Source organism: Schistocerca americana, chromosome 6 (genome assembly GCF_021461395.2).
Source record: "Schistocerca americana isolate TAMUIC-IGC-003095 chromosome 6, iqSchAmer2.1, whole genome shotgun sequence".
NCBI classification, from domain to species: domain Eukaryota; kingdom Metazoa; phylum Arthropoda; class Insecta; order Orthoptera; family Acrididae; genus Schistocerca; species Schistocerca americana.
In genome coordinates this window covers 256780850-256793281 of record NC_060124.1, presented here as the reverse complement: position 1 = coordinate 256793281, position 12432 = coordinate 256780850, and the positions used below count along the sequence as shown (strand labels likewise).

The 12432-nt window shown below is 42.6% G+C and overlaps 1 protein-coding gene across 1 annotated transcript in view; it reads right to left on the bottom strand.

The window, feature by feature from the left end:
• The window catches only part of LOC124620080 (pollen-specific leucine-rich repeat extensin-like protein 1), a 106192-nt gene extending 94115 nt beyond the window's left edge, over positions 1-12077 (bottom strand). The window contains exon 1 of the mRNA XM_047146747.1: positions 12009-12077. Coding sequence (XP_047002703.1) covers positions 12009-12077 — 69 coding nt within the window. The remainder of the gene's footprint in view (positions 1-12008) is intronic.
• Positions 12078-12432: the final 355 nt, after the last annotated feature.

The following is a 12432-nucleotide window of genomic DNA, read 5'->3' as shown; positions in this document are numbered from 1 at the left end:
TGTTTCACAGGAGCTATGTTTTCCAAACCCATGATGAGTATGCGTCAATAGACAGTTTTCTTCTAGGTAATTCATAATGTTTTAACACAATATGTTTCGACGTTAACGATATGGGCCTGTAATTTCGTGGATTACTCCTGCCACCTTTCTTGTATATTGGTGTGACCTGTGCATCTTTCCCGTCTTTGGGTACGGATCTTTTGACGAGAGGACGGTTCTATATGATTGTTAAGTATGGAGCTAATGCATCAGCATAGTCCGAAAGGAACCTTATTGGTATACATTCTGTACCAGAAGACTTGCTTTTATTAAGTTATTTAAGTTGCTTCACTACTCCGAGGATATTTACTTCAACGTTACTCATGTTGGCAGCTGTTCTCGATTTGAATTCTGGAATATTTACTTCTTTCTCTCTGTTGCGTTTAAGTAAATCAGATAATACAATAAAAGCTGCACGCTTTTTCCCTGATTCAGACATCGGTAACTCACTGGTGAGTTTGTAAATAATGAGGTACAGATGCATTCGCGCTGCAAAAACCAATGAAAGCGTTCACATGGAGAGCTCGATGCGCACAAGTTCCGTTGATGTTCGACAGAAAACCAACACAGCCTGGAGCATGTGCATCGGAATGTGGAAAAAAGAGTTACCTTCGTTGTAACGTCCATATCTACATGCACGTGCAAAATTTTATGCAGTGGAGTTAAAATATAAAAATAAATGTAGGGAAGAAGAGGACCAATAACTTCGAGCCCAGTGGCTGGATGGTACGCGGCAATGTAGTGGAAATGTAAAGACAAGGAAGAAACCTTTTGAGCTGATAAGTTTTGAGTGTGGTTTCGGCAAGACGTGTTAGGCTTTGCTGCAAGCAAGCAAGTGAAGAATACCGTTTTTGAGTTATAAATTAGTTCTTTGGACAGGACTTGCGATGCGATTGTAAGAGTAGGCCTAGTCGCCAACGTCAGTTACCACCCACATCTGGTTTTGTAAACGTTTGTTTGAGTAACCGACGACAGAAGACCTGCAGCCATTATCAAGCAGAAAGAGCTGAGTGCTAAGTTGCACTGAAATCGATTTGTCTCTGCGTGCGAAATTGACAAGCAAATTAAAAACAAAACGTAGTCTCACATATAAAATAACGTTTAATTTTTATTTTCGGAAAAGGAAAGAATAGCTTTTAAAGTATTCGTCATTTGATTCAACTACAGCCTATTAACCCGTAAGTTCATATTCACTTGTTAACAGAGAAAATACACGGATTTGGTACTCATTTCATTATGTGTTGGTGACATCGTAAAGACACAAATTTCAGTTCTTGTAAAAACTGTTAACGCTGAAGAAGATGCTGTGATTATTAGATCGAAATGAGGGAATCCTCAGTTATAACTAAAATTCAGTTCTCATTATACCTATCGTGAGAAAAGTACATTTAGTTAACACAACAGTTGAGGAATATTATACGTCCAAAATAACTTTGTCATTCAGTACTTCCACATATAGTTGCATGAAATCAAACACGCTATGAGTATATTTCAGACAGCTTCCATCACTTCAGCTTGATATTGCGTTTAAATTACAGCCGCATTACTTAAAGCATTAGCAGGACTAAAGCCACTACATATTACCATGGAGTCATGCTTACTGGCAGTGGTCAGCTATTTCATTCTAATAATGACTTTGTCCAATTGTAAGGAAAAACTTCACAATTATTAAGTTGCAAATAATACTTTTCTTTGTAACTCAGCCTTCTGGGAACACCAATTTTATTTACTGTCCTTTTTAACCTTATATTTACCTTTGCAGAAACTGTGTCATCTTCAACACGTCTCATTTTATTGCTGTACTAAAGTGATACAGGCTCGAATGCCTTTCTGTGTTATTATTTTACGAATGAAAAACTAATGCTTCTGTTTATTTTTGTTGTGATTGCGGCGGACAACGCCTATAGAAAACAACTAGAGTCTGGCGCAGTTGTTAGGTCAGTTATTTCTGCCACAATGGCAGGTTATCAAGATTTAAGTGACTTTGAACGTGGTGTTATAGTCGGCGCACGGGCGGTGGCACAAGCATCTCAGAGGTATCGATGAAGTGGGAATTTTCTCGTACGACCATTTCACGAGTGTTCTGTGAATATCAGGAAATCGGTGAAACATCAAATCTCCGACATCGCTGGGACCGAAAATACAGCCTGCAAGAAATGAACCAACGACGACTGAAGAGAATCGTTCACAGTAACAGAAGTGCAACCCTTGCGCAAAATCCTGCAGATTTCAATGCTGGGCCACCAAAAAAATTCAGGGTGCGATTCATTCAACGACACATCATCAGTATGGGCTTTCGGAGTCGAAGGCCCACTCGTGTACCCTCGATGACAGCATGACACAAAGATTTAGGCCTCGCCTGGGCCCGTCAACACGGACATTGGGCTCTTGATGACTGGAAACATGTTGCCTGGTCGGACGAGTCTCGTTTCAAATCGTATCGAACAGATGGACGTGTACGGATATGGAGACAACCTCATGAATCTATGGGCCCTGCTGGTCAGCAGGTGGAGTGGGAGATTCCTGATATGTCTCTGGCAGGTGACACGTACGTAAGCATCCTGTCTGATCACCTGCATCCATTCATGTGAGTTGTGGATTCCGACGGACTTGGACAATTTCAGTAGTACAATGCGACACCCTACACGCCCAGAATTGCTACATAGTGGCTTTAGGAACACTCTTCTGAGTTTAAACACTCCATCTGGCCACCAATCCCCGGAGACATGATCATTATTGAGTATATCTGGGATGCCTTGCAACGAGCTGTTCAGAAGAGATTTCCACCCTCTCGTACTCTTACGGATTTATGGACAGCCCAGCAGGATTCATAGGGTCATTTCCCTCCACCATTACTTCAGACATTAGTGGAGTCCTTGCGACGTCGTGTTGCGGCACTTCTGCGTGCTCGCGGGGGTCCTACACTATATTAGGCAGATGTACCATTTTCTTTGGCTCTTCAGTGTGGTTTACCTGTTTTCCAGGTCTACCAATTATTATTTATTGTATACGTGATACCACTTGACTTTCATCGTACACAAATACGCACTTTTGTTTTGTCAATACGTACCTCATTCCTCATGTGTTCGTCGGTCGCAATCAGTTCTTTGCAATTATAAAATGGAAATAGAACGGCTGATTTTAGTGATTACTCACAGCACTGAGAGTTTGTCTTAGCCGCATCATAAAACGGAATGGAAAACAATCTCAGTTTTAATGTGCATAATGACCATGAATCCAATTAAATAAATCGACTGCCCCGTAACATAATTTAAACAACGAAATCGCAATTGCAGTTGGTCTATTTTTTAACCCCGACAGATTTGTTACAAAATGTTGTAGTTCGTAATTTACTACTCTAATGTTTTATTCTTTTTTAGACAGGTGCAAAAGCTACTGCAACATATTTTACCGTTTATCTCTGACCGCAGGAAGCAATTAGAAACTCCCATATATTTCGCAACCTGTACTGAATGGAATTTTCGTTAAAGCAGATAGAGGCGCCACGTGACTTACGATACGGAATATAAGAACGAACCTTTAATTTTCATAAACGCACTACGATCTGCAGAGTAAGTTGTCAGAAACTTTGTTTGGCACAATGATAAACGGCATCCTTAATAGCTATCGGTATATTTTAGATTTATAAGAGAATTGCGTCACTTTCCTTACGCAAATGGAGAGCTCTGAGTGTCTAAGTCACGAAAATCCCAGTTAACGAGGAAAAGCAGTTAACAAAACTTATTTGCATTAGAAACATTTTTGCTGCAAAGGGGTTCACAGCCCAAAACGAGTGCCTACTAGAACACAGAGTACAACATGATTTTTGAGGAGGAGGAGGAGGAGATTAGTGTTTAACGTCCCGTCGACAACGAGGTCATTAGAGACGGAGCACAAGCTCGGGTGAGGGAAGGATGGGGAAGGAAATCGGCCGTGCCCTTTCAAAGGAACCATCCCGGCATTTGCCTGAAGCGATTTAGGGAAATCACGGAAAACTTAAATCAGGATGGCCGGGGACGGGATTGAACCGTCGTCCTCCCGAATGCGAGTCCAGTGTGCTAACCACTGCGCCATGAGTTTTGACAAATTATCTGACTTATTGCCTTGTCAGATTTTATGTAATCTCAAGCTTTTGATGACTAGCTCTGTAGTCATAGTCAATCGTTATACGTTGACTGTATGGCATTTTATTTAGTTGGCCAAGTTGTCACAGAGATATCTGAAATTGCGAAATTCGATACGTCACCATGCCACCGGAGATTATGTCGAGGTTTGTGGTAGATGAAGATGGCAGTGAATCTTATTTCGTTGGATGATGGATAACTCAGCTTATTACAGCCTTTCAGTATCAAGTGCCCATTTCCATACACCACGAAGGATGCAGCCGATGTTCCAGTTAAAGTTTTTGTTGCAGATTCTGGAGAAAGAGTTCTCCGGAATAGGAGCTACAGCGCACTGGTTATATTAAGTGAGCCATCTGTAAGAAACGAATACATTGAGATTATCATCACAACACGGCTGACCTATAGCTTTCTTTGTAGCTAAAACGTTTGGACAGACACGGTATTTCATCCATTTTCCGACAACCTAGTAAAATGAAAGAGACGCTGCGTGCAATAAAAGGCGCAGGGTACTGGTTCCTGGAATTTATAAAGCTCATTGTCGAAGTGATGGAACTTGCATTTTTCAGTGAATATGAAAGATTTCAGTGCGATTGATCCCACCAAACACCGCACAGACACTGGATTTCGACAAATCTGCTGTTGCCGAATACAATATATCGTGTGTGTGTGTGCCAGGTGGAATATAATCCATGAAACTACCTACAAATATTGTATCATCAAAGCGGAAACTCCCTTAGCGACGCATGGGCGTTGGATGCTGAAAGGCTGCACAGAAATAATTTGAGTTATCCTGCAACTAAGGGAATCAGCATTGCTGACAATGCCCTCCCGCCTTCACCATAATGGACACAATCTCTGGTACCATGCGGAAATTTGGTGACTTCTTGAGGTGTCCATGACATAAACCGGTCTATTAAACGAAGTACGAAATGGCTTGCAGATAACTGGTGACGATGACGACAGTCCAAATCATCGAAAGCTTGAGAATGTATGTAGACCACGGAATGAATCACTGCTTAAATCCTTCTGTATGCGCTGTAATTAGTTTAACCATGCTTTCACTGTCCCAACGGGAACGATACATTGGTGGCTGTGGTATATTCCTCGATTTGTAACTTCATTGTTCACGTGTCTTTTTCTCGCACGACATCCTGCGAACCGCAGATATAGCCCAATAGGCAGACTCCATATTAGTAGATTTCCAGATATGATAAGAGAGGTAAGCGGCTAGATAAATCCATGTGGCATTTCAACCGTTTCCACGCGCTTCACGCTAGACGAAAACCATCTTTGTTTGTTCGCTGAATGAATAACGGACCACTGAACTTCAACTTAGCATAATTCTAACAATTGGTGATAGAAAGAATCATAATGTTCGTCAGTGCCATCTAGATTGGAAATTTGGAGTTTTTCAATAATAAATGAGTAGCATGTAACTGTAATGTAATGAATCGGTACTAATTGCTTTGTTCTAGACTAGCCGGCCGCTGTGACCGAGCAGTTCTAGGCGCTTCAGTCTGAAACCGCGCTGCTGCTACGGTCGCAGGTTCGAATCTTGTCTCGGGCATGGATGTGTGTGATGTCCTTAGGTTAGTTAGGTTTAAGTAGATCTAAGTCTAGGGTAGTGATGACCTCAGATATTAAGTCCCATTGTGCTTAGAGCCATCTGAAGCATTTGTTCTAGACTCCGCTCCAGACAAACTGTGGCAATAACTTTTTTGTCTTTTTTCCTGATCGTAATCAGCTCATGAAGTTGGGCGTCGTACTTAATATTCACCTTGTATACTGTTGTCATTTAAACGTTATGTAGATGACATGCAGATAAGCGACATAATAGCATAAAATGTATGAAAAGCTTGAATATGCAAATGCTTGTCGTTTCAGGGTAAATGGAGAGCGTAGGTAGGAATTACGCCATCTACATTTTGTGGAGAATGAATTTCTCATTCAGAGCTCGTATTTGAATGTTGTTTGTTTGCTATAACATCATGTTATTCCCTGTGGAATAACTGGAAATGTATACCACCAAGTGTCGGAATTCAACAGCAATAGGAACGTGGCCTACCGTGGCTGGAGTTTCCCATTCACCAATATTGCTGCTCATGTTGGTCGTCAGATGATTACAAGTCGGTGGTTCAGAAGGGTACAGCTCCATGCAGTGTAACTGCCCCGCGCGATTAGCGCCCGATATGGCAGACACATTGTCCACTTTACCGTGTAGAATCGTAAAGCCACGTCTCGTAAGTTGAGTCGAGAGACAGTTTACAGTAAGACATGTATCCACACAGACAGTGTGATGACGCCCAGATCATTACGGACTGTTAACATGTCGGCCATTATTGCAGCTTCCCTTGACGCAGAAAAAGGACACATGCGCCGACATTGGTACAACCAGCAACACTGGACACAGGATTTGGTCGGGTCGTCTTTTCAGGTGAGTCTCTGTTCTGCCTTCAGAGTCACGATAGACGCATCCCTAGGTCAAGGTTCGGAGGAGATCAGGCATTGACAGATTCCATATGTCACTGTCATGGGTCCAGCACATGCCACCGATGGTAATGGCTCACAACGCAGTCACTTCTGATTCGCATAGCCGGAATTTTCAACAACAGGTGCTACATTTCTGACGTACTAGGTTCAAATGGCTCTAAGCACTATGGGATTTAACATCTGAGGTCATCAGTACCCCTAGACTTAGAACTATTGAAACCTAACTAACCTAAGGACATCACACACATCCATGCCCAAGGCAGGATTCGAACTAGCGATCGTAGCGGTCGCGCGGTTCCAGACTGTAGCGCCTAGAACCGCTCGGCCACCCCGGCCGGTTGTATCCAGAAAGGCCCGTACTGGACGTGAACATGCGGTCGTGCATTAACCTGCTGCAATGTAGGGTTTAGCGGGGATCGAATGAAGGGTAGAGCCACAGGTCGTAACACATCTGAAATGTAACGTCCGCTGTTCAAAGTGCCGTTAATTCGTAGAAGAGGTGACCGAGACGTGTAACCAAAGGCACTCTATACCATGACGCCGGGTGATACACCAGTATGGCGATGACGAATACACGCTTCCAATGTGCGTTCACTGCGATGTCGCCAAACACGGATGCGACCAACATGGTGGTGTAAACGGAACCAGGATTCATCCGAAAAAATGACGTTTTGCCATTCGTGCACCCAGGTTCGTCGTTGAGTACACCACCGCAGGCGCTCCTGTCTGCGATGCAGCGTCAAGGGTAACCGCAGCCATGGTCTCCGAACTGATAGTCCATGCTGCTGCAAACGTCGTCGAACTGTTCGTGCAGATGATTGTTGTCTTGCAAACGTCCCCATCTGTTGACTCACGGATCGAGATGTGGCTGCACGATCCGTTACAGTCATGCGGATAAGATGCCTGTCATCTCGACTGCTAGTGACACGAGGCCGTTGGGATCCAGCACGCGTTCCGTATTACCCTCCTGAACCCACCGATTCCATATTCTGCTAACAGTCATTGGATCTCGACCAACGCGAGCAGCAATGTCGCGATACCATAAACCGCAATCGCTATAGGCTGCAATCCCACCTTTATCAGAGTCAGAATCGTGATGGTACGCATTTCTCCTCCTTACACGAGGCATCGCCACAACGTTTCACCAAGGAATCGCTGTTTGTGTATGAGAAATCGGTTGGAAATTTTCCTCATGTCAGCACGTTGTAGGTGTCGCCACCGGCGCCAACCTTGTGTGAATGCTCTGAAAAGCTAATCACTTTCGTATCACACCCTCTTCTTACTGTCGGTTAAATTTCGCGTCTGTAGCACGTCATCTTCGTGGTGTAGCAATTTTAAAGGCCAGGTGTGTATTTCCCCCATTGTTTCTACGCTGTGGCGTAGAAGTAGACGAATGATTACGCCGTGTCTTTTCCTGTTTTTAATCCTAATACTTAGTTCTTGGTCCTCCTGTCTTGTTGTTCTCTTTTGGATCTTGTACATGTCGTACATTACCCGTCTTTTCCTATAACTTACTCCTACTTCTCCATGAATTTCGATAATATTGTACCATTTTGCACTGTCGAAAGATTTTTTTCTAGATCTACAAATCCAATGAACGTGTCTTACTTTTCTTTAGTCTTGCTTTCAATGTCAAGTGCAACGTCAAAACTACCAATCTCGTGGCTTTATCTTTACTTAAGTCGAATGGCTCGTCATCTAAAATATGCTCAGTTTTCTTTTCCATTCTTCTATACAATAATAATTTCATCAGTTTGTAGGCATGAGATGTTACGTTGATTGTGCGATATTTCTGGCACCTATACGTGCTTTCTGTCTTCGGAATTGTGTGGATGATATTTCCTGTAAGTCTCGTGGTACGTATTCAAACTGAGACAGTCTGTGCACCAGTTTGAACAGTCGTTTGATTGTCACTTCCCCCAATAATTTTAGAAATTTCTATACAATGTTATTTTTCCCTTCTTATTGAACTGTCCTCCACAACAGTTCTTCATTCTGACTCTAATACTACATTCCCTATGTTTTTCTTATCACACCAATTTTTTCTTCTGTCACGTCATCAGATAATTCCGCCCCATCAGAGAGGCGTTTAATGTACTCTGCCCTCCTATCCACACTCTCTTCAGTTTTTAACAGCGTAATTTCCATTGATACCACCCACGCTTTTAATTTCACTGGAGGTTATTTTGACTTTTCTGTATGCTGACTCTGGCACCTCCGACGATCTTCTCTTTCAGGATTTTTTTACGACTCATCGTGTTGTATTCCTGCCTTTCTATGAACATTTGGTACTGCTTTCAATTGTACCTACGTTTGTCTAACATGTGTGACTGCACTTTTTAGAGATATACAATCCTCTTCAACTGAATTGCCTGTTGTCGTGTTCCTTGCCGCAGTATCCACGTCTTCAAGTAACTTCAACAGCGTGTCATCGCTCGTCGGTACTTTAATATCCAACTTCCTTCCAAACTGATTCTTCTATACGGTTCTCTTAATCTTCAGTCTACCCTTCAACATTACTTAATAGTGATCTGCTTTTGAGTACGTCTTTCAATCAATTATCTGATTTCATAATGTCTTTCTGAGCATAGCTTAATCCACCTTGAATCTCGCTCTGTTTCCTAGCCTTTTCCACATATATCTCATCATCTTGAGATACTAGATCAGAAATTTATTGCGTAATTCAATTAGTCTTTCTCCTCTCTCATTCCTAGCACAAATCATATAGCCTTCTGTCACACTTTCTCCTACTCCTTCCCGTAAAACTTCCTTTACATATTGAATTACTAGTTCAGCATGCTGCCATATTATTTGTATGAGTTCATCTTCTGCTTTGACGTCAGTATATACACTTGAAACGATATTGTCAGCGTTGGTTTGCTGTCAATTCCGAAGAGATTAGTCCTATCTCTGAACTGTTCACAGTAACCTTGCGCCCTATCGTTATAGCAACTCTGCTCCTTTTGATATTACTCTATATTCATCTGACCAGAAATCATTACGTTCATTTCATTTTACTTCTCTGACCCCAAATTATATCTAGACTGAGCATATGCGTTTCCTAGTTCAGATTTTCTGGCTTTCTTAGAGGGTTCATAGCTATGACATTGCATGTTCCGACTCGTAGATTGTTATCCTTTCTTTCGTTATTCCACGTTCTCATGGTCAACTCTCAGTTGACATTCCTCTCCAAGAGATCGTATTGGGGGATTAATCTGGAATAATTTGGCAATTATCATCACGACATTATTTTCAATTTGAGGCCACATTCCTATGAATACACATTTTGTGTCTCGAATGCAGTGGTTTCTATTGCCTTTTACACCCTCGTGCCGTTGATCTCTGCTGATTCTTCCGTCTTTTAAGGGCAGTTTTACACCTCAAGGGCAAGACCTCTGCCGGCTCCTTCGTACTCTCTGAGAACGCCGTTGGGAGAACAACGGTGAGTTCTCATGTAGAAAGTCTTTGGGTGTTATTGCTGACGATTTTTATTCAAAAATTAAGCGTTACTGCCTTCAAATCCAAAGTTCCAGTTGTTTTGATTACTAGTCAAAGACGTTATGGGTACTACAACCTCCTATCAGTCATGTAAGTTCCCTTCACCTCACTGTTCATACAACTTATATGAATGCGTGGTGTCTGTTGTTTTAAACACGTCTGAAGAAGTAGACACCACTTGGAAACCGCAGGTGCGATACATATTACGTACATTAAAGGTGGAGGGGGAAGAAAGGAAAGCATATCAAAGGGATCATGGATCTCAGCTGCATCGGGACTTAATGCAGAATCAGGGGCGATGTGTGAAATGTGTGCCGAATTGGGATTCGAACATGCGTCTCCCACTTACCAGGCAGTTGTGTTAAGCACTACATCTCGATGGATCATGAATCAACCATCTTAAGTGCGGATGCAGAATTATGTTCGACCTCCTGCTAGAATCGCAAAGTATCGAGCATGGAGTACGTGAAAGGGTTCTGCGGATGCGTTGGAGAGGGGGGGGGGGGGGGGCAGGCGGTGGGAATGTGGGTTGGCTGAGACGTGCGCACCGATAGTCGGCGCAGTTGCGATGAACACTGTGTCGCGATGGCGCAGTAGTTAATGCAATTGCCGAGCAAGCAGGAGATCCCGGGTTCGAATCTGCTTCATTAATGGTAAATTCCTGACAACCGGCAACTTCACCGTAACAGACTGGTGGAATCACCGTTATGTACTCGCTGCCACAGTGAGATTGGTCTCACATCTCCGTCGACGCATGATGTCTGGCAACTCATGCAACAGGTATTGGCATGTTACCTCGGTGCCCAGCCGATGACTGTCAGCTCGCAACTCGTTCTCATTCCGAATGACATACATTTTCCACTTAACAAGCACCACGCTATAACTTGGCTCAAGGACCTCACGTCTGCTTACCTCTTCAGAGACATGACGCCATACAAGCCTGATTTTAGGTGCCATGTTTTTGATGCTGACATCGCACTTGAACTGACACCATACTACAGCCGTCAATTTGCTAATTACTTACACAGTGTAGTTTACGACTCCCCTTTCAGTTGGAGCGTACCCGACATTCGATATGCCTGACACCTCACGACACCCTTTTTCGAAATGATTCGGTGTAACAGCCCAGCTCCGACCAGTGTGCGGGAGTAGCACTTGAAGAAGATCGTGCTACAACTCCCACCTAAACTTTCTTTGTTTTCTCCTTTATTCTTTCATTTTCATTGTCTGTTTCTTGTAATGACCCCAATGTTTTGCGAGCTTTGAGCGGTTGGGAAGTTATATCCTAACTGAACACAGTTGGGAGAAAAAAGAGATGCCTATGCTAATAACAATAAAGAATACAACAATTTTAAAAAGAAGAAAAATCATTCGAAAAATACTTGGATCACCTAAAAATACAGAGGTATGGAAATTAAAAAGCAATGAAGAAGTTTATCGCAACACAAATGAAACACTACAAAAAAGGCTACTGCAACTTTTTGGAAACTTATACAGAATGAACAGTAACAGGTTAACCAAACAGATTTTTAAATATCTTTGTGACAAGAAGTCAACAATAGCCTGGATTGAAGATTTCGGAAGAAACAACATAAGTGAAAAAGATGCTACAGAAAGAGAGATTTTCAGGAAGAAAGTGATAAAAATGGAAGGATTGAAAGGGAGGAGGGAGAAGACAGGGTCAAAGTGGTCATTGGAGAGGAAAAGGATACATAGTGAAAAGATGAAAGAATACTGGAGGAAAAGGAAACAACAACAAAGAAGGAAGCATAGAAATTGGTGTGTGGTTCTTAGATAACCAAAATGAAGAAAGAAGAAGAAATAAAAGTAACAACAGAAGCTCTGTACATTTCGTACCTTGACACAGCGGTCGCCACAGGTGGTGGGGTCTTTGTGGCCACGCCTCTGGTTGCGACCCCTGCCCATTTCGCCCCCATACCCCCTGACAATCGTCGTTTCGCCTCTCCAGCTCCCTAAAAAAATATAGACATAAAGTGAAAGAATAAAAATAAAAATCAGGTCTATTACACATTTTCACTCGTCGCTTCTGATTCCGCATGAAGTCCTCTTACAGCTACTATGAATAATTCGTTCCCTTTCGCTCCCCCCTCCACCATCAGTTTAAGGAACAAACGAGTCAGAGCAGTTGTTCCTGGCAGAAGTGACGGCTGTGTGTACTGCATTTCGCAGCCTGTATACTCCCAAATTTCTTACAAATTTTCTCATATATTCACCCTGTTGTACTGCATAATTACGCGCACAAACATTTGATTATCTACTA